At 37.6% G+C, this 21,130-nt stretch overlaps 1 protein-coding gene across 4 annotated transcripts in view; it reads right to left on the bottom strand.

Annotated features, from left to right (window-relative positions):
• GFPT1 (glutamine--fructose-6-phosphate transaminase 1) overlaps window positions 1–21,130 on the bottom strand; it is a 79,580-nt gene that overhangs the window by 22,238 nt on the left and 36,212 nt on the right. For all 4 annotated transcript variants that reach the window (XM_082356340.1, XM_082356341.1, XM_082356342.1 and 1 more), the window contains 5 exons: window positions 19,765–19,928; window positions 18,749–18,844; window positions 14,201–14,298; window positions 12,251–12,371; window positions 11,454–11,611 (listed from right to left, as the gene is read on the bottom strand). In XM_082356340.1, coding sequence (XP_082212466.1) covers window positions 11,454–11,611; window positions 12,251–12,371; window positions 14,201–14,298; window positions 18,749–18,844; window positions 19,765–19,928 — 637 coding nt within the window. The remainder of the gene's footprint in view (window positions 1–11,453; window positions 11,612–12,250; window positions 12,372–14,200; window positions 14,299–18,748; window positions 18,845–19,764; window positions 19,929–21,130) is intronic.

Below are 21,130 nucleotides of genomic sequence, written 5' to 3'. Positions count from 1 at the left end.
GCCCATTTTGATTCCTGTTAGCTACATATGAATGTGAGATATGCTTATTTTACCACATTCTTTGCAATATTGAGAACTACCCTTTTAACAAATTTTTACCATTAGACTGCTGGACAATGTACTCTCACTACTACTTCACCATACATATCTTGAATCCAAAAAATTAAGATTATTTTTCATATTTGTTAGCCATTTATGTTTTCTCTTTTGAAAGTTAATTTCATTATTCTTCACTTGTTTTTTGACTTGGTTTTGTTTTCTTTTCAGTTGGTCTTAAAAAGGTCTCTATTGTTACATTTCAAATACATTTTCCCAGTTTAGGTTAACCTTTTACAATGGTATTTATTCACACAGAAGGTTTAATTTTTAAACTTTATGTCATGCTTTGAAGCTTAAATAGGCCTTCCATCCTAACATCAGTTAAGCATTATTAAATTTTCTTTTTTTTTTTAAAGGCCATTTGCATTTCTTTGTGTGTCTTTATTTTTAGAAGCTATATATTGGAATATTAACCATTGTAATACAACTTACATACTGTATTTTCCCAGTTTGTAATTTGTGGTTTTTTTTTTTAATTTTATTCATTTATTTATTTATTTATGGCTGTGTTGGGTCTTCGTTTCTGTGCGAGGGCTTTCTCTAGTTGCGGCAAGTGGGGGCCACTCTTCATCGCGGTGTGCGGGCCTCTCACTATCGCGGCCTCTCTTGTTGCGGAGCACAGGCTCCAGACGCGCAGGCTCAGCAATTGTGGCTCACGGGCCTAGTCGCTCCGCGGCATGTGGGATCTTCCCAGACGAGGGCTCGAACCCGTGTCCCCTGCATTGGCAGGCAGACTCTCAACCACTGCGCCACCAGGGAAGTCCCAAGCATTATTAAATTTTCTTAATTCTGTTGTTTCCATTGCCCCTTTTCTCTTTTTTCTTTACATTTTTATTCATCTGAAATTAATTTTAGTGCAAGATGTTAACTTCTGTTTTTATTTTTATAAATACACAATTTTCCCTCCATTTCACCCCACCCTATCTCTCAACTGTCAAGTTTGAGACATTTCCTATAGCCTAAGTTCTTTGATACACTAGAGCTATGTTGCAGGACTATAGATTCTGTCCCAGATTTGTCATTTATTTACAAAACAATATTCCCATCCAGAAACATCATATTTCTATAAATTTGTTAGGAATTTAAAAGTCTAAAGAGTTATATAGTTTTCATCTATTTGACAAACATTTATGGATATTTTACACATTTCCTGGTAGACTTATTTTTAAGTATTTTTTATAGCTATTGAAAAACAGAATTCCTCCCCTCCAAACACACCCCTGTACTTTTCTAAGTAGTCACTGTCAGTTTATAGAGAAAACTTTGTATATTTAAAAAAATTTTTTATTTAAGTATAATTGATGTATAATATTATATAATTTACAGGTGTACAATAAAGTGATTCACAATTTTAAAGGTTATACTCGATTTATAGTTATTATAAAATACTGGCTATATTCCCCGTGTTTTACCTTGTAGCATATTTTACACCTAATAGTATGTACCTCTTCATCCTCTCCCCCTATACTACTGCCCCACCCCTCTTCCCTCTCCCCACTGGTAACCACTAGTTTGTTCTCTGTATCTGTTGACTCTGTTTCTTTTCTGTTATAGTCACTAGTTTGTTGTATTTTTTAGATTCTACATGTAAGTGACATCATACAGTATTGTCTCTCTCTGTCTGCCTTATTTCACTCAGCATAGTGCCCTCCAGGTCCATCCCTGTTGCTGCAAATGGCAAAACTTCATTTTTTTTTATGCCTGAGTAGTAGTCCATTGTGTGATATTATATATAAATACCACATCTTCTTTATCCAGTCATCTGTTGGCAGACACTTAGGTTGCTTCCATATCATGGCAATTGTAAATAATGCTGCTATGAACTTTGGGGTGCATGTATCTTTTCAAATTAGTGTTTTTATTTTCTTCAGATATACACCGAGAACTGGAATTGCTGGATCATATGATAATTCTATTTTTAGTTTTTTGAAGATTCTCCATAATGTTTTCCACAGTGGCTGTATCAATTTACATTCCCACCAAAAGCGTATGAGAGTTCTTTTCTCCATATCCTCATCAACATTTGTTATTTGTGTTCTTTTTTGTAACAGCCGTTCTGATAAGTGTGAGGTGGTATCTCACTGTGGTTTTTTGTTTTTTTTTTTTAAACTTTGGGTTTATTTATTTACTTATTTATGGCTGTGTTAGGTCTTCGTTTCTGTGCGAGGGCTTTCTCTAGTTGCGGCAAGTGGGGGCCACTCTTCATCGCGGTGTGCGGGCCTCTCATTATCGCAGCCTCTCTTGCTGCAGAGCACAGGCTCCAGACGCGCAGGCTCAGTAATTGTGGCTCACGGGCCTAGTTGCTCCGCGGCATGTGGGATCTTCCCAGACCAGGGCTCGAACCCATATCCCATGCATTGGCAGGCAGATTCTCAACCACTGTGCCACCAGGGAAGCCCTCACTGTGGTTTTGATTTGCATTTTTCTGATGATTAGCGATGTTGAGCATCTTTTCATGTGCTTGCTGGCCATCTACATGTACTCTTTGGAGAAATGTCTATTCGGGTCTTCGCCCAATTTTGTATTCAGGTCTTCGGTTGTTTTTTTGATGTTGAGTTGTATGAGTTGTTTATATATTTTAAATATTAACCCTTTATTGGTCATATCATTTGCAAATATTTTTCCCATTCAGTAGGTTGTCTTTTTGTTTTGCTGATGGTTTCCTTTGCTGTGCAAAAGCTTTTAAGTTTAATTAGGTCCAATTTGTTTATTTTTGCTTTTGTTTCCATTACTCTAGGAGAAGGATCCAAAAAAATAGTGTGGCAATTTAGGTCAAAGAGTATTCTGCCTACGTTTGTTTCTAGAAGTTTTATGATTTCCAGTCCTACATTTAGGTCTTTAATCCATTTTGAGTATAGTTTTATACGTGGTGTTAGAGAACGTTCTAATTTCATTCTTTTACATGTAGCTGTCCAGTTTTCCCAGTACCACTTATTGAAGAGATTGACTTTTCTCCACTGTATATTCTTGCTTCCTTTGTCATAGATTAATTGAACATAAGTGCATGGGTTTATTTCTTGGCTCTCTATTCTGTTCCATTATTCTATGTGTATGTTTTTGTACCACCACCATACTGTTTTGACTACTATAGCTTTGTAGTACAGTCTGAAGTCAGGGAGCATGATTCCTCCAGCTCTGTTCTTCTTTCTCAAGATTGTTTTGGATATTGGGGTCCTTTTGTGTTTCCATACAGATTTTAAAATTACTTGCTCTAGTTCTGTAAAAATGGCATTGGTATTTTCATAGGGATTACACTGAATCTGTAGATCGCCTTGGATAGTATGTTCATTTAACAATATTAATTCTTCCAATCCAAGAACACAGTATGTTTCTATCTGCGTTGTCTTCAATTTCTTTCATCAGTGTCTTATAGTTTTCAAAGTACAGGTCTTGTAACTCCTTAGGTATATTTATCTCTAGGCATCTTATTCTTTTTGAAGCGATGGTAAACGGAATTATTTCCTTAATTTCTCTTTCTGATAGTTCATTGTTAGTGTATAGAAATGCAACAGGTTTCTGTATATTAATTTTGTATCCTGCAACTTTACCGAATTCACTGTAAAGCTCTGGTAGTTTTCTGGTGGCATCTTTAGAATTTTCTATGTATAGTATCATGTCATCTGCAAACAGTGACACTTTACTTCTTTCTTTCCAATTTATAGTCCTTTTACTTCTTTCTCTTGTCTGATTGCTGTGGTTAGGACTTCAATACTATGTTGAATAAAAGTGTTGACAGCAGGCATCCTTGTCTTGTTCTTGATCTTAGAGGAAATGCTCTCAGATTTTCACCACTGAGTATGATGTTAGCTGTGGGTTTGTCATATATGACCTTTATTATGTTGAGGTAGGTTCTCTCTATGCCCACTTTCTAGAGAGCTTTTATCATAAATGGATGTTGAATTTTGTCAAAAGCTTTTTCTGCGTCTATTGAGATGATCATGTGGTTTTTATTCAATTTGTTAATGTGGTGTATCACAATGATTGACTTCTGGATACTGAAAAACTCTTGCATCCCTGGGATAAATCCCACTTGATCCTGGTGTATGATCCTTTTAACATATCATTGAGTTTGGTTTGCTAATATTTTGTTGAAGATTTTTGCATCTATGTTTTTCAGTGATACTGGCCTGTAGTTTTCTTTTTGTGATATCTTTGTGTGGTTTTGGTATCAGGGTGATGTCAGCCTCACAGAATGAGTTTGAGAGTGTTCCTCCCTCTGCAATTTTTTGGAATATTTTGACAAGGATAGGTGTTAACTCTTTTCTAAATGTTTGGTAGAATTCACCTGTGAAGCCACTGGTCCTAGACTTTTGTTTACTTGGAATTTTAAAATTACTGGTTCAATTTCATTACTGATAATTGGTCTATCCAAATTTTCTATTTCTTCCTGGCTCAGTCTTGGGAGATTATACATCTTCAAAGAATCTGTCCATTTCTTCTAGGTTGTCCATTTTATTGGCATATAGTTGTTTGTAGTAGTCTCATGATCTTCTGTATTTCTGTAGTGTTGGTTGTAACTTCTTTTTCATTTCTGATTTTACTGATTTCTGCCCCCTCCCTTTTTTTCTTGACGAGTCTGGCTAAAGTTTTATCAATTTTGTTTGTCTTTTCAAAGAACCAGTTTTTAGTTTCATTGATCTCTTCTATTATTTTTTTAGTCTCTATTTTATTTCTTCTCTGATCTTTATGATTTCTTTCCTTCTACTAACTTTGGGCTTTTTCTTTCTCCAGTTTGTTTAGGTGTAAGGTTAGGTTGTTTATATGAGATTTTTTCTTATTTCCTGAGGTATTCTTGTATCACGATAAACTTCCCACTTAGAACTGCTTTTGCTGCATCCCAAAGGTTTTGGATCTCATGTTTTTGTTTTCATTTTTCTCTAGGTATTTTTTCATTTCCTCTTTGATTTCTTCAGTGATCCACTGGTTGTTTAGTAGCATGTTGTTTAGCCTCATTTGTGTTTTTTGCAGTTTTTTTCTTGTAGTTGACTTCTAGTCTCATAGCATAGTGGTCAGAAAAGATGTTTGATATGATTTAAATTTTTTTTAAATTTATTTTTGGTTGCGTTGGGTCTTTGCTGCTGCGTGTGGGCTTTCTCTAGTTGCGGGGGCTACTCTTCGTTGTGGTAAGTGGGCTTCTCATTGTGTTGGCTTCGCTTGTTGTAGAGCACGGACTCTAGGCACGTGGGCTCAGTAGGTGTGGCTTGCACGCTCTAGAGCACAGGTTCAGTAGTTGTGGCACACGGACTTAGTTGCTCTGCAGCATGTGGGATCTTCCCGGACCAGGGATCGAACCTGTGTCCCCTGCATTGGCAGGCAGATCCTTAACCACTGCGCCACCAGGGAGGTCCCTTGATATGATTTTAATTTTCCTAAATTTATCAAGTCTTGTTTTGTGGCCTAGCATGTGATCTATCCTGGAGAATATACCATGTGCACTTAAAAAGAACGTGTACTCTGCTGCTTTTGGATGGAATGCTCTACACATATCAATTATGTCCCTCTGGTATAATGTGTCATTTAAGGCCAGTGTTTCCTTATTGATTTTCTGTCTGGATGACTGGTCCACTGATGTAAGTGGGGTGTTGAAGTCCCCTACTACTTACTATTGTGTTACTGTTGATTTCTCCCTTTATGTCCGTTAGTATTTGCTTTATGTATTTAGGTGCTCCAATGCTGAGTACATATGTATTTACAATCGTTATATCTTCTTCTTGGACTAATCCCTTGATCATTATGTATCCTCCTTTGTCTCTTGTAACAGTCTTTAAAATCTATCTTGTCTGATATAAGTATTGTTAGCCCAGCTTTCTTCTGATTTCCATTTGCATGGAATTCCTTTTCTCATTCCCTCATTTTCAGTCTGTGTGTGTCTTTAGATCTGAAGTGAGTCTCTTATAGGCAGCATATATATGGGTCTTGTTTTTGTATCCATTCAGCCACTCTCTCTTTTGATTAGAGCACTGAGTCCATTTACATTTAAGGTAATTAATGATATGTATGTTATTGCCATTTTGTTACTTGTTTGGGGGCTGTTTTGTAGGTCTTTTTTTTTTTTTTCCTTTTTCCTTATTTTGTTCTCTTGTGATTTGACAACTATCTTCAGTGTTGTTTGGATTCCTTTTTCCTTTTTTGGTTTATATCTATTATAGATTTTTGGTTTGTGGTTACCGTGAGGTTTTTATATAGTAATATGTATATATAAGTGTGTGTGTGATCGTTTTAAGTTGCTGGTCTCTTAATTTCAAGTGCATGTTAACAACCCTGCATTTGTACTCTCCTCCCCTCACGATTACTATTTTTGATATATTTCACATTTAATTGTACTGTGCATCCCTTAACTGCTTATTGTGGATATACATGATTTTACTACTTTTGTCTTTAACCTTTCGACTAGCTTTGTGGGTGGATGACTTCCTATCTTTACTGTATGTTTGCCTTTATTGATGCGCATTTTCATGTTTCTAGTTGCAGACATGTCTTTTTCACTTAGAGGAATTTCCTGAACATTTCCTGTAGAGCTGGTTTGGTGGTGCTGAACTATTTTAGCCTTTGCTTGTCTGTAAAGCTTTTGATCTCTCCATCAAATCTGAACAAGAGCCTTGTTGGTTAGAGCAGCGGTCCCCAACCTTTTTGGCACCAGGGACCGGTTTCGTGGAAGACAATTTTTCCACAGTCAGGGGTGGGGGGTGGGGGGGTGGGGGGTTCAGGAGGTAATGCAAGTGATGGGGGGAGGGTTGGGGAATAATGTGAGTGATGGGGACCAATGGGAACGGCAGATGAATCTTCGCTCACTTGCCTGCCACTCACCTCCTGCTGTGCGGCCCGGTTCCTAACAGGCCACGGACCGGCACCGTTCCACAGCCCAGCACCATTCCACAGCCCAGGCGTTGGGGACCCCTGGGTTAGAGTATTCTTGGGTGTAGGTTTTTCCCTTTCATCACTTTAAATAAAACATGCCACTCCCTTCTGGCCTGCAGGGTTTCTGCTAAAGGTCAGCTGACAGCCTTATGGGAGTTCTCTTGTATGTTATCTCTTGCTTTTCCCTTGCTGCTTTTAACAGTCTCTCTTTCTCTTTAATTTTTGTCATTTTAATCGCAATGTGTCTTGGTGTTTTCCTCTTTGGGTAAGTCCTGTATGGGACTCTCTGGGCCTCCTGGATTTGGATGTCTATTTCTTTTCCAGGTTAGGGAAGTTTTCAGCTATTATGTCTTCAGATATGTTCTCTGCCCCTTTCTCTCTCTCTTCTCCTTCTAGAACCCCTATACTGCGAATATTAGTACACTTGATGTTATCGCAGAGGTCTCTCAAACTGTCCTCAGTTCTGTTCATTCTTCTTTTCTTTTTTCTGTTCAGCATCAGTGATTTTCACTACTCTGTCTTCTATTTTATATATGTTTTCTATAAAGCACCTTACATGAATTTTTATCCATTCTAAGAAGTTTCTGACTTGACTTTCTTAAGTTCTACAGGTAGTCAATCATATCAATTGCAAATAAGAATTTGTTTCCTCCTTTCCTGCTGTTTTAATTTTTCTTACTAAACTGGATAGAACTTCTAGAATAGGGATAGCAAATATGTTTCATATAGAGTCAATCCTTACCTACTGGTTGTCACAGTGAAACATTATGTTGAGAAGGATTCTAAGGGCACCTTTTTTGCTTTGCAGTAATACAGATAAAATCCTAGGAAGGTTCCAGAAGAACAGCTAAGGCCCACCAAGATAAAGGTCCTGAAGCTTTCTATTTTGCTGTTCACTCATCCATTTTTCTCTATTATTTGCCTCCTTCTGCTTCATTGGGTTTCCTTCTTCTACCTTTTTGAGTTCAATACTCAGTTCATTTTCTCTTTGAAGCATTTAATGCTATGAACCTACCTCTATCACTCTGGCCACACTATCTTAATTTTTAACCATATTGTTCATTATAGTTATTTTTTCTAATAAGTCTTTTTAAATGGCAATTCTGATATGGTTCTAACTCAAGTTATTTAAAGAAACGTTTTTATGTTCCAGGCATTTGAGGTTTTTATTTACATTTTTATTATTAATCACTAGGATTACTGTGATATTGTCAGCTACAGTGCTATGAATAATTTTAACTTTAATAATTCATCCTGGGTTTTTTTGTAGATTATATGCTGAATTTCTACTACTCTTCTCTGGATAAGGGATCACTTCATGAGTGAATATTTTCCTGTCATAATGTGGATAATGAGCCTCCTGTATAATAAAATCACAGTTTGCTAATGCTCCTTACCTTCCCAATAGTTAAATTAGATTCCCTGTTTCCTCTTGCTGCACCTCCCAGCTACCAGGTGCTCATACATTCCTCCACAGCTACCTGTCCCTGTGCTCCTATGTGTTCCACTGGCAGACTGGGATTTTTTTTCCCCTTAGCACTAAAGTGGATTTGCAGTCCCTTGCCTCCAGTCTAACGATCATACCTGTATTCTAAGTTCCAGTCCTTCCCAGTCTACTTCTTTCTACTGAAGTTTACTTTTCAATAAACCAATTAATCACAAAATATACTATTAGGACAGAGGGAGAGACCCAATATCTTGGACTCCTGGGATACCTAAATTGTTTCCAATCCAAAATGATCGGATAATGAGTATTCTAGTTCCTCCAGCCCGTAACTAAAAATGTTATTCTACAGAGTATCCTTCTTTGTTTGGACTTAAAACATCTCAGCACTGGTTTTTAAAAGCAAATATTAAACAGAGTAACTTTAATGCACATATTTTTTCTATTGCATTCAGCTTAATTTCCAATTTCATGTTTTTCATCTCATCAATACATACCAGGCAACCAATTATGAAAAAAATAAGCTACACCTCATATTTAGAATTACTGAGGTTTGAAAGAATTTACCAGGACAATGCTGACTCTGAACTTTTCAACTTGGTTTTACTTTTTACTCAGCCAAAGATAAAAGTTATATTGGTTTATTTTTTTTAAAAAATCAACAAAAGTCAGTACTGTGGTGAAATTCTAAACACCTGCAATAACATACAAGAATTACTGAGTCTGCACAGTTATACCTATCGATTTCTACAGAAATATCAAATTGTCTATGTTCAAACATTCTGAGAAGTTTAATAATATCTCTCTAACCTTGACAGTTTTTCAGGCAAAGTTGGGAATTAATCATCAAGATTATAGAATTCTTATGCTAGCTCTATCACAGAGCCCAGGGATCAGGATCAATTCGAATTTCTTTCATCACCCATTAACATATAAACTTATATTTGCCATTCAGAAATGATCTATAACTAAACACCCCAAAACTTTTAAATAACTCCAAGCCCAGAATGTCTATGGCAGTTAAGGAAAACAAAATTACTTTAGAATCCAAGAAAAATTAAACTAAGACTAAGCTGCCATAATACTAAAATTTTTCAGGGAGTCATTTTTTTAAAGAATTACAGTATATACTATAAAAAGATGCTTATTTTCCTATACAAGATGTACCATTGGAAGAACCTGGGTAAAGAGTACATGGACTTCTCTACTATCTTTGCAACTTCCTATAAATCTATAGTTATTTCAAAACAAAAAGATTTTAGAAAAGGACTTGCAGAAAAAAAAAAAAAACTACTGATACAAATAACACATGAAAAAATCTCAAAACGTCATGTTAAATGGAAGAAGCTAGATACAAAAGACATGTATTATACAATTCCATTTATAAGAAATTTCTAGAAAATGAAATAATATAGCAAGAGAAAGCAATACTTGCCTGAGGCTGAGGCAGAGGGGTAGGAGTGGGAATTGACTGGAAAGGGGGACAAAGGAACTTTTTCAGGTGATTAAGTCTTCTAAAATTGGACTGTGGTGATAAACAGCCAAATTTACTAAAACCATATACACTTAAAATTGGTGAATACTATGGTATGAAAATTATACCTCAATAAAACTGTAGAAAAAAGGTTAACGGCAGAATCTAGGTGATGGGTATACAGGTATTCATGTAAAATTCTTTTAATTCTGCTGTATGTTTGAATATTATAATAAAACATTGAGGAAAATTTAAGTTTTCATGAATGATACAATTAGAAATCAAAAAAACCCTGCATTTCCCCTGGCAGCTCACAGATCAAGAAAGATTCAGTAAAAAGATAAGTCAATAGCCTCCATTCAGTGGTATGATCCCACATCCCACACATGCCACACTGAAGCCCTTGCTTCAAATGTGTTTGAATGAAGGGTCTGGGATTCTAATCCCTGATCAAAGCTGTCTGTCTGGACACTGTTCCAAGAATCCACAAGCTGCTGCTGAGGGCAGCTGTTTATTCATTCAGGCACAGAATGGAAACCCAAGCACAAATATCTTACATGTTTTAATCACCACATGGAGAAAATTCAGGCTCCAGTTTTCTGTAAATTATAGTGTTAGCAATATCAAAGTAACCAAGAAACAAAAACCTCACTCAGAATTTTTACTTAAGAATTGTAACTTTTCCACAAAAAAATTCCCCATGAAGTTCTTTAAATGGAAAAAGAAACAAATGTGGTTTGTATATGTTAACATCATCTTCCCTTAATTAAACTCAAATCCACCAAAACCTAAGCATCTTATTCAACAATCAGTAAGAAATATTAGACTTAGGCAGAAAAAGACAAGAAACTGAAATTTTGAAACTATAAAGAGTAATATATTTGTGGAGAACATCTTTTGCATTTATACAACTTTCTAAGATTCCTATTTTTATTACTAGTACTAAATTTATGCATATCCCAATTTCAAAGAGGAAAGTAGTCTCACTAGGCCTTAAAAATGAAAGTGAAGGTGCTTTTAAATCTCCACAGATGTATATCTAAAGAGAAACAGATATTGTCATATAATATTCAATTTATTTTTTTAAATAGCCAAATTTTATACCAAAAGTGTACTCCTCTTTACAAACTTTCAAAGGGAGTGTGTATATTTTGGCACACTTATTAGGATAGTATAAACCTGTAAATAAAAATGTCAAAAATTGTTAGACTTAAGCTGGGTGTTTCTAATTTGTTATTTTTCTAATGCCCTACTATACTTAATTAAGAGGGGGCATTATACTTACCACATACCCCACCTCACACAGCAGGAGGAATATAAGTGTTGAATGTGGAGAGTCAGAAGAGACGTTTGCAAAATGAGCTTTCCGTTACAAACGCTTGTCCCTTTTAAACTCTTAAGATGAGTGTGAGGAAGGGGGACAACAAGTGTTTTATCTATTACTGACCCTTAAGGCTTACGATAATTACGATTAGTAAACAATATGAATTCTATAAGTGCTAAGAAATGAAATATAAGATAAAGATTAGTCTGTTTTATTATGTAAATAATCACATGAGAACTAAGTCAAGAACTTACCTTTGTGCTGGCCACCCCAATCTCGGGCCCAGCATTGATGTGAACTCCACAGTCTGTCTCTCTTGATATGGAACTGCCAACCGTGTTTGTGATCCCGACAGTTAAAGCTCCTCTCTCCTTGCAGTACCGAAGACCCATCAGGGTATCTGCTGTCTCGCCTGGGTAAAAAGGAAGACAAAAGTAACACACAGAGCAGTCAACATATGCTGTTTTTTAGACGCAAAAACAGAAAACTGACTACTCTTTCAACAATATCATTTGTTTTATTATTTTTTAACTGAAGTATAGTTGATTTACAGTGTTTCAGTTGTACATCAAAGTGATTCAGTTATACATATATATTTTTTTCAGATTCTTTTCCATTATACGTTATTACAAGATACTGAGTATAGTTCCCTGTGCTATACAGTAGGTCCTTGTTGTTTATTTTATATATAGTAGCGTGTATCTGTTAATCCCAAATTCCCAATTCATAGCTCCCTCCCTTTTCCCCTCATTTGTTTTAAATAAAATTTAAAACATGTACTTAAAACAATAAATTTGTAAAACTTTTAATAATAGGATCCTACTTCTTAGGATCATCTTTCCTTCTTTGTCTTTAAAAATTCAGCTCTTCTGAGTGTAAAATGTGTTGATTTTACTAACTCATTAAGAATTCCATAACATCAAAATAAACCTATATTTGTCAAGTTATCTGCAATAACCAGTTTATCTTTAAATATCAGTTTTGCCAACATATGCTACAGTTGTTAGAAAGAATGACTTTCCTTTTCTTTAAGTCTTTAAAATTAGCATACCTGACTGACTAATGAAAAAGCAAACATCATCTCGAAAAACCGGGGTGTTTCTATCCAGGAAATCACTGGCTAGCTCCACCATAACAGGCAACTCAGTCAGCTCTTCAAGAACTTGACGTGTCTGCAGAGAAAAGATGACTTGGTCATACAACTTTACATCAAATACTCTTTTTCACTGGACTTCTTCAGACTCAATGTATAGTTTTCACTTTTTCTGATTATAAAAATGATACATAACACAATGTTAGAAAATACAAACAACAGAGATTAAAGCATAAAAAAATAAAATAACCAAAATCCCACCACCCAGGAGATAAGCACTGTTAATATTTTAGCACAGGTCTCTTTAGACAATTATCAATGTATGTATTCTTATAAGCAAATACACCCACACATATAAAATGTTTTGAGAAGTGGAAAAAGCACTGTTCTGAGTTAGCTTGTATATTAACTCTAACTTCCCAGTTCCTAATCTTTAAATGACAATTCATATAATACCAAATCACTGAGAATTTCAAATGAGATAATAACAGATGTATCATAAACACTGAATGAAAAATTAAACACTTCAGAAATACTATGTATTCATAAAGAATGCTTTTTCTCAAAAAAAGTCAATACACTTTAAAAATCTTGTTTAAGAAAGCTCACTATTTTCAAACTCTGTAGTATGGAGGGTAGAGTAGGGGGTAGATAACCTAGCTAGAATTAATTCAAGGACACTATTTTGTATGCTAAACCACACAGGATTTCTAATATTTGTTTGTTAACTATAGTAGTCTCAGCATCCACCAGAAAACCCAAAACAAAACAGAACCCTTACATCTTCTCAAATTAGAGAATTCTAACACAGCATATATATAATTTATGCCCCACAATTCAGGCTTAGCATTGGATGAAACATTTAATCAAATTTTGTATTTCTAAATAGAGGGCTCATTCAATAATAGATCTAAGCCACCATTAAATTAGGCAATCCCTTAATTTACACTGTCTTTAATTCATTCTTTTTTTTTCCAGTGCTCAAAACAATCACTTTTTAACAACTCTTCCCTTCAAAACTGCACAGATTTTCCTTTTTAGAACCATGTAATTTGGGGCGGGGGGTGGGGAGGGGAGGGAGAAGGGGGTGCTTTAGAGAAGAAGAAAGCCTATTGAGATGCAAGGGTTGAGTGACCAGCTAGTTTCACTCACTCGTCAAATGAATGGCTCCCACGAGTATAGATAATTAATATTTATGCCCCAGCAAATAAAAAAATTACTGTCATGAACTTTGGAAATCAATCCTAAAAGTAGAAACTGAGTGTGTAAGGGTTTTCTCTACTTACAGGAGTTGACATCAACAGCACATTACCTGTCTCTTTACAAGGGAAACTACATGTGGATCTGATTTATTGGACTAAAAGATTGTTAAATTCCTACGCTTCTATATTGACAACCAACACACATCTTTGATACAGAATTTCAGCTTCCAAAATAACAATTTAAAGAACAAAGTCTATCAAAAAGAAGACTTCCCTTCTTTGCAGAAATGTGCCTACCAAGTAAAATCCTGTTGAGGTTCACACAGCCATCTGTCTGGGGCAAGTGAACAATGATACACAAAACCCAGTGATGGCTCTAACAGAAGTAGGCATGCGCTGTGGACTGCAAGGCCAGGATGGCATAAGAACTTTCCACTCTTTGCCTTTCATGAAGTTAGTTGCAGGCGGTCTACCTGTATATGTAAGGACCTTTCTAAAGCAGATGATCCACTGATAAATAATTCCAAGTAGCTATTAAAATTTCTCCCCCCAACCTTCTTGATTTTTGCCGTCACAACATGAAAAGAAAACACGAATGTTTTAACAAAAAATAGTTTTACATGGTGTGTTACTGGAGATACTGTTTATCTGCAGATATCTTCTAATAGCCAAAATGACACAACTAAAATTTTAAGAAGCCACTTACTGCTACACCAGCATGATAACTTGTTCCACAAGCGATAAGAATCAAACGCCGACACCTCTGGATCTCCTTAATGTGATCCTTCAAACCGCCCAAATTCACTGAAATAAAAGTTTGTGGATATAATTATTTAGGAAAGAACCATATGAAACAGGTAATCGCTTTTCATAAGTGGCCAATGCCAATCTGGGAAACAACACTGCTGTTTTAAAGCATTCATATTCCTCTTAGGAAGCACAGTTCTCTCTCGTTTTGAAATGTAAACTAAGTAAGTCAGAACTTAACTGGCCACCCCCAACTTGTAACTAACCTTCCGCACCCCCTGACACGCCTACACAACTACAGTATCTACCACATCCTACCTTGTTTGGTCATTTTTACATTCCTCTCTTCAGATTAAAAGGTATCTTAAAGGCAGAACTATAGGGACACGGACAATAGATCAGTAGATGCTGGCAGCTGGAGGTGGGGAAAGGGCCGACTACAAAGGGGCTTGGGGAAATTTTTCCAGTGAAGGATCTGTGCTAACTCTTGATTGTTGTACAGGTTGTTTAGGATTATGACCATGTTGTGGAAGTTGGACAAAATTCGCTGAATTATACATTAAGAACAGTCAATTTTATTATACCTAATTATATTTCAGTAAGCCTGCTTGGGAAAAAAATTGTCTTAGTTGTGTTCATTTCCATTACATGCCCAGAACAGTGCCCTCAACACAATACAAACCACTCTCCTCTCAGTCTTTCCCATCTCAGTCAATGCCACCCCGTCCACCTAACGGCAGGGTCATCCATCCTTGGTTGCTCAACAGCGACTGCAGAAGCAAGTCCTGTGAGCCCCACCTTCAAACTGTACCTCTAACATCATCAGCCAAGTCCAACATCCCTCCCCGGGACAAGAGCCGTACTCTCCTAACTTCTATTCTCTACCTCCTAGAGCCTGTTCTCCACACACAGCCAGAATGATCTCTTAGAGGGATTCTTTAAAAACATAAATCTGATCACAAAACCCTCCAATGAGTCTGTCCTCTTTCTGTCTCTATAGCCACGTATGTGTTCTGCTAAGGGTGCCTTGTCTATGGGTCCTTCTACACATGGCTAGTTTTCTACCTGTGAGAAATTTTCATCCAACATTCATTCAATTATTCAACTAATATTCTGAGCACCTACCAAGTGAATATACTGCCCAAGGCTCTGTGTGGCTACCAGACAGTTCGGCGCCCAGCTGAGGAGAGCAGTGAGCACGCCCGTGGGCCGCGTCCTTCTCCACCTGACCCACCGTCAGTCTGTCTACTCTGCCCCTGCTCTTTATCTCCTCCACTCTTTTCTTCTGCCTTAACTAGTTACAAAATGGAACCAAGGTATATGTCTTGCTTTTTATATTTTTGAATAATTTACGTTCTTCCTTTTAAATTTCAATACTGAGAGGGCCGATTATATTTCTCTATTTTAAGAAACTAGTTAAGTAGAAAATAAAACAACGAAAAGCTTCACTGGCTTCCCAAGTAATTTTGGAATGAAGTCCAAACTCCTTATATGGCCTTCAAGTGGCCACAAGCCCTGCCTCCTGCTTCACTCTGACCTACTCTCTTAGCACTTCTCCTCTCACCCAGGCCACCCCAGCCAGACTGGCATTCTTGCTGTTCCTTTTCACGTACCTCTGCCTCAGACATTGGCATGTATTGAAAAGACTTGAGGGAAAAGGAAACAACATTAAAAGGCTGGGTAGGGAGTCATGCAAAGGCAAATCCGTTTGGAGATGACTAAGTATAAAGCAGACAGACTATCAGAGAGACCTGTATTTCAGATGATGACCAAGAAGGACAGGGAGGTTAGACAGTGAGATTAGCTGGTCACAAGCGTTTCCCTAAAATTAGTCCTAGCAAATGCCCTGATGGCCGAGGGGCATTTGGGATAGTTCTGGAAGGAGTTGCCCATGGTCTGAACTGATGCTTTGGAGAGACTCCTACTTCTGGTAAGGGAGACCACTACTACAGCAGGAGTGTCTGGAGGAAAGGGGTGGGATGGAGCAGGAACACCACTGAACACTGGAGGCTAGTCCGGCTCCATAGATGACTGGCGGTGTGACCTTTGGCCAGACTGCAAACTGACAGAGCCTCAATTTCCTTATCTTAACAACAAAAAAGATAACAGCTATCCTGTTTATATTTTAGAACTTTTATGAGGAACACATACCATAGATAAAAGTGCTTTTTAAAATCATGACTTTTCAAAGTTTATCTCCTTCTTTTCCCTCATAAAACAAAACTTTTTCCTAACCTTATTTCCATTCCATCCCATAACAGTATTTACTGCTACTCTCCCCGTTCTTCCAGTTCAACCACCTTCCACAACCCCCTCTCCCACACAAGCAGATACAGGTCCTTCTTTGGAGTGCTCCTGTTTCTCTCCTGGCCCCCGCTGCCCTCCCATTCCCCACTGCTTTACCCCAGATGGGACAACATCCTTACTGGCGACTGCATCTCAGCCTCTCACTCCTCCAATGCACACTGGAGACTGGTACCCAGGTCACTTCAGTAAAGCTCTGATCACCCCTGGCTCCTAAGTCTCCTAACAGCTCTGCAATTTCTACAAAGGGAGGTACCCTTCACACTCAACAGAATGCATTCACAGCCCTCCTGGGCAGTTCCTCTCACCTTCTTCCCTAGACTTACTGCTCTCTATTCCTCTTCAAGTACTAGATGTGGCAGACAAACTGGACTACATATTATTTCACAAACAAATTTCTGATGGTTTTCTACTATCTCCTCTTAGCAAATGCATTCTACCCAACTGCAGTGCTCCCATCTCATCTTTACCTATTCAAACCTTCCAAATCCTTTAAACCACCACCTGCCTACTTCATGGAGCCTTCCCTGGCCCCCTGTCCACAAACAGATTCATTCTCTACTTTCTCTAAATTCAACACTAAACTTTAAACATTTCAACATTAAACTGTGTTTCTAATGTCATTTATCATATTTTACCTTTCTTTAAATAGTTAATTATGTATTCATCCCCCTTCTAAGAACCTCAAGGAGGAGACCGCAGCAGAGGTAACTTTCCTACAGTCCCTGATACGTTCAGCATGGTGCTCCACACACTATGTTCACCAGATGTTCAACTTATAATTCAGCCTTCAACAAATCTCTCCTGCTGAGAAAGAGTCTGATGCCTCCAGAAAAGAAAAGTATACAAAAACCACATTTATTCAGAGAATCATTCTCTATCAGTTAGCAGGACGTGACATAAAAGAGAAGGCACTTAATATTATATGTATAACACACAAATTCAGGAAAAGATTGTTGCATACTAGATATAATTTCTCAAAAACTGATTCCTAACACTGAGAAGCTTAGCCCAAAGCTTGTTTGTTAAACTGTTTATTAAACTGGTCATGAAGAACGTTCCATAAATCTGATTTAGCGATAAATAGTTTATGGATACCCTATGACCACAGAAAGTCAATCTCAAACTCATCTCAGCAAGGTGCAGAAACTCCTGTGACACAAGGTCTAGAGAGAACTTCCAGAAGTAAGACCAGAGCTGCACTGTCACCCCCCCTTAAACAGGCAGGAAGGTACAGGTTATCCCATAAGGCATTAGGCAAACACCTGGAAAAGCTCTGGGAAGTTCACACTTCACTCATTTATAAACTGAGAGAGAAAACCTAGGCTGAACAGATACAAGCAAGCTTCCCAACAAGGGGACCAGGTCCCATTCTTCTGAGAATTCAGTGTTCAGAACAGTCCCTGGTACATAGTAGGTGCCCAATAAAGGATTTTTGTACTGAAAAGAAGTTAAATGTTCTTAATGGTACACTGAAGGACGTTTTTTTTCTCCAGGAAAATCACCCTAATAGTCCCATAACTGACAACAATTTTCAAATGTGACTTTCTAGGCATTTTTTATATTTTTCATAACCATTTTACAGGTATGTCACTTACCATAAAATTCACCCTTTGAAAGTGTATGATCGTGGTGTTTAGTATTTCAGAGTTGTGCAACCATTACCACTATCTAACTTCAGACTTTCATCACCTCCAAAACACCCGTATCCATTAGCAGTCACTCTCCACTCCCCTGTCCCTTCAGCTCCCGGCAACCATTATTATTATTCCCTTATTTTTTATTGTGGTAAAATATACATAACATAAAATTTACCGTTTTAACTATTTGTAAGTGTATAATTCAGTGGTATTAAGCACATTCACACTGTTGTGCAATCATGACCATCACCCATCTCAGAACTTTGGCAGCGTCCCAAACTGAAGCTCTATACCCGTTAAACACTAACTCCCCATTCCCGCCTCTCCCCAGCCCCTGGTGACCACTAATCTACCTTCTGTCTCTACAAATCTGACTAACCTAGATACACCTCATATCAGTGGAATCACACACTGAAGGACTTTTAAAAGAGGCCCGGGCTCCACTGATGGCTGGCAGCCATAGTTACCGTACAAGGCTATAAAGGACAATGAACCCGGTAAGGCTGCCAATGTCAACCCCCATGAGAGACATGGAAATAATAACATAATTCACATGTAATTACCAGTGTAGTCATCAAAGTTGACTCTTCCTCTCATTGTGTTCACAACTGACTCTGGCTGCTCAAAAATTTCCTTCTGCATAAATGAACTGAAGTTGCCTAAAGTAATATAAATTGTATCATTAAAACAAAAATTAACAAGCCAAAGGATAAGAAATTTGTATTCAACTAAAAGTCTATCTCCTTTAATATAATCTTAGTAAATGAAATGAAACGAAAGGTCATGCAGTAGAGAACAATATTCATACATGACATTTTACCCAATGGGAAGAAAACTGAACAAGGAGGAAAAATACTTTTATTAACTTCATACCAAAAATATGCAATTATAGAAAAACAGGGGAGTGGGACAAGCTTAAGTTTTAGAGTCAGATCTAGGTTCAAATCATGATTCTATCTTTTAATAGCTAAGCAGCTCTGGGAAATTCCTTAATCTGTAAAATAATCTGTTCTAGCAGCTATTTCATAGCGTGGTAGTGTGGATTAATATAGTAAAGACTTGACATATAGCCATTATGCAATAAATGTTAGCTTGTTTTTCACCACAACCCCATCAGAAAGGAAAATAAAAACCACAATCACCATAATCATAATAGTTAATAGTAGCAAACATTATGTAGAACTCACTAAGCATGTCAGACACTGTTGTAAGGGCTTAATCCCCAAAACAACCTTAATGAGGTAAATCCTATTATCCCCATTTCACATATGAGAAAACTGAAGCACAGAGAGAATAAGAGAGGAACAAAGAATAGAACACAAACTATGTTTATAAAGTATCTTAAAACATCAAGTACCACTTAAATAATTGATTTCTTTTTTAATGTTAGAAACAAGAAACCATGAATTCGTCTGAAGAAGTATTGTCAAAACAGCAGATAATTTCTCCAAAGAATCATCCCCCTTTCTGGGGTTATCCCTTCACTAATCTGTATTATCAGATTCCTACACCAGGTCAGGAAGGAGAAAATATCCTTTCCATCGAGGACACCAAGGTGTAACAGGATAAAAAGGTTCACCCTTCATGATCTGCTGGAGTTCCATCTGGAGGGTCTGCACAGCTCGTCCAGGGTGATCTCCCGCAGTCCGTTTAATTCGATGGATAGAAAGACGGCCGTCCACCACTGCAGCGACATCATCATCCTCGAGAAAGATGACACGATTGGTGTGTTCTATGACAGCACTAAAAATGTTCAAGGAGACAGTACAATCAATAATCTAGGATGATTACTATAAACACAACTATCATTAGGACAAAAGGACCAAGTTTAAATACAAAGTCTACCACCCTGCAATATCTCTGATAACTTTCTGGTTATCAATGCCATTCCCTAAGGGAAATGAAGGAGGGGGGTGGTCACTGCAGACAACGAAGAAAAGGAACTCTGTGTGGCAACCAATTTGATGAGATCAGATGAGAAAGCATGGTTATTTCCTCCTCATCCTACCTATCACCAGTCCTCCAATCATAACTCCTAAATATTTCCCAAAGCTTCTCTCTGTGTCCACCACCACAAACCAGTTCAAGCTACCATCAGCCCTTGGCTGAACTACTGCAGGAACCTCCCAACTTTCACCCACATTACCTCTAATCTCCCTCCATCCACTCTCCATTTCTGCCAAAATGGACATCAAAAGACAACCCTAATCAAGATTTCTCCCTCACCAACACACCGCTCAACAGCTTCCCTTTAGCTCTCAGGAAAACAGCAAAATGCCTTTACCATGACCCCTACCTCTTTCTCTGGCCTTGTCTCCCACCAAACTTCCTCTCCATTCCAGCCACACTCACACCCAGCCCAAGATCTCACAGGCTGATCCATCTGCAGAGAATGCCTGTTCTTCCCTCCACCTCCTTACCTAATTAACTCCTAGTATCTCCTTAACTCTCAGTTCAAGCACCATTCCCTTAAAGAAATGTACCCATAGGAGGGTTAAGTCACCGTGTTATGAGCATTCTGTAGTTCGTGTCACGGCTGGAATTCTATACTTGGTGACCATTACCTAAAATTTGTCTCTCCCATTAAGGAAGAGCTCCTTAAGGACAAGTAATATTTTTATTCTTACCCACCATTATCTCCTGAGCCAAGCACATGGCTTTGCTGGAGTGTTCAATATGAACGCATGAGTGAATGAAAAAAGGCCGAGACACTTCTGCAACTTCCAGATTATTTAAGCCAAAACTGTCAACTCTGTAACAAACCTACCTAATGACAGCAATGACACATCTCAGCACCGACTACATACCCTACATACCTGTAAAATTTAGAAAACAGTGAAGCTTGTTTTCTCACTGAGATAATACATCCCCTGCAGTCGTGAACTGCATGATCATTCATTTTTAGATCCCCTTACTTTCAGGCACAATGAATGATTCAAATACCT

This window comes from Balaenoptera borealis, assembly GCF_965194805.1.
Source record: "Balaenoptera borealis genome assembly, chromosome: 15".
Classification (NCBI taxonomy): Eukaryota; Metazoa; Chordata; class Mammalia; order Artiodactyla; family Balaenopteridae; genus Balaenoptera; species Balaenoptera borealis.
This window is presented reverse-complemented; position numbering and strand designations above follow the sequence as displayed.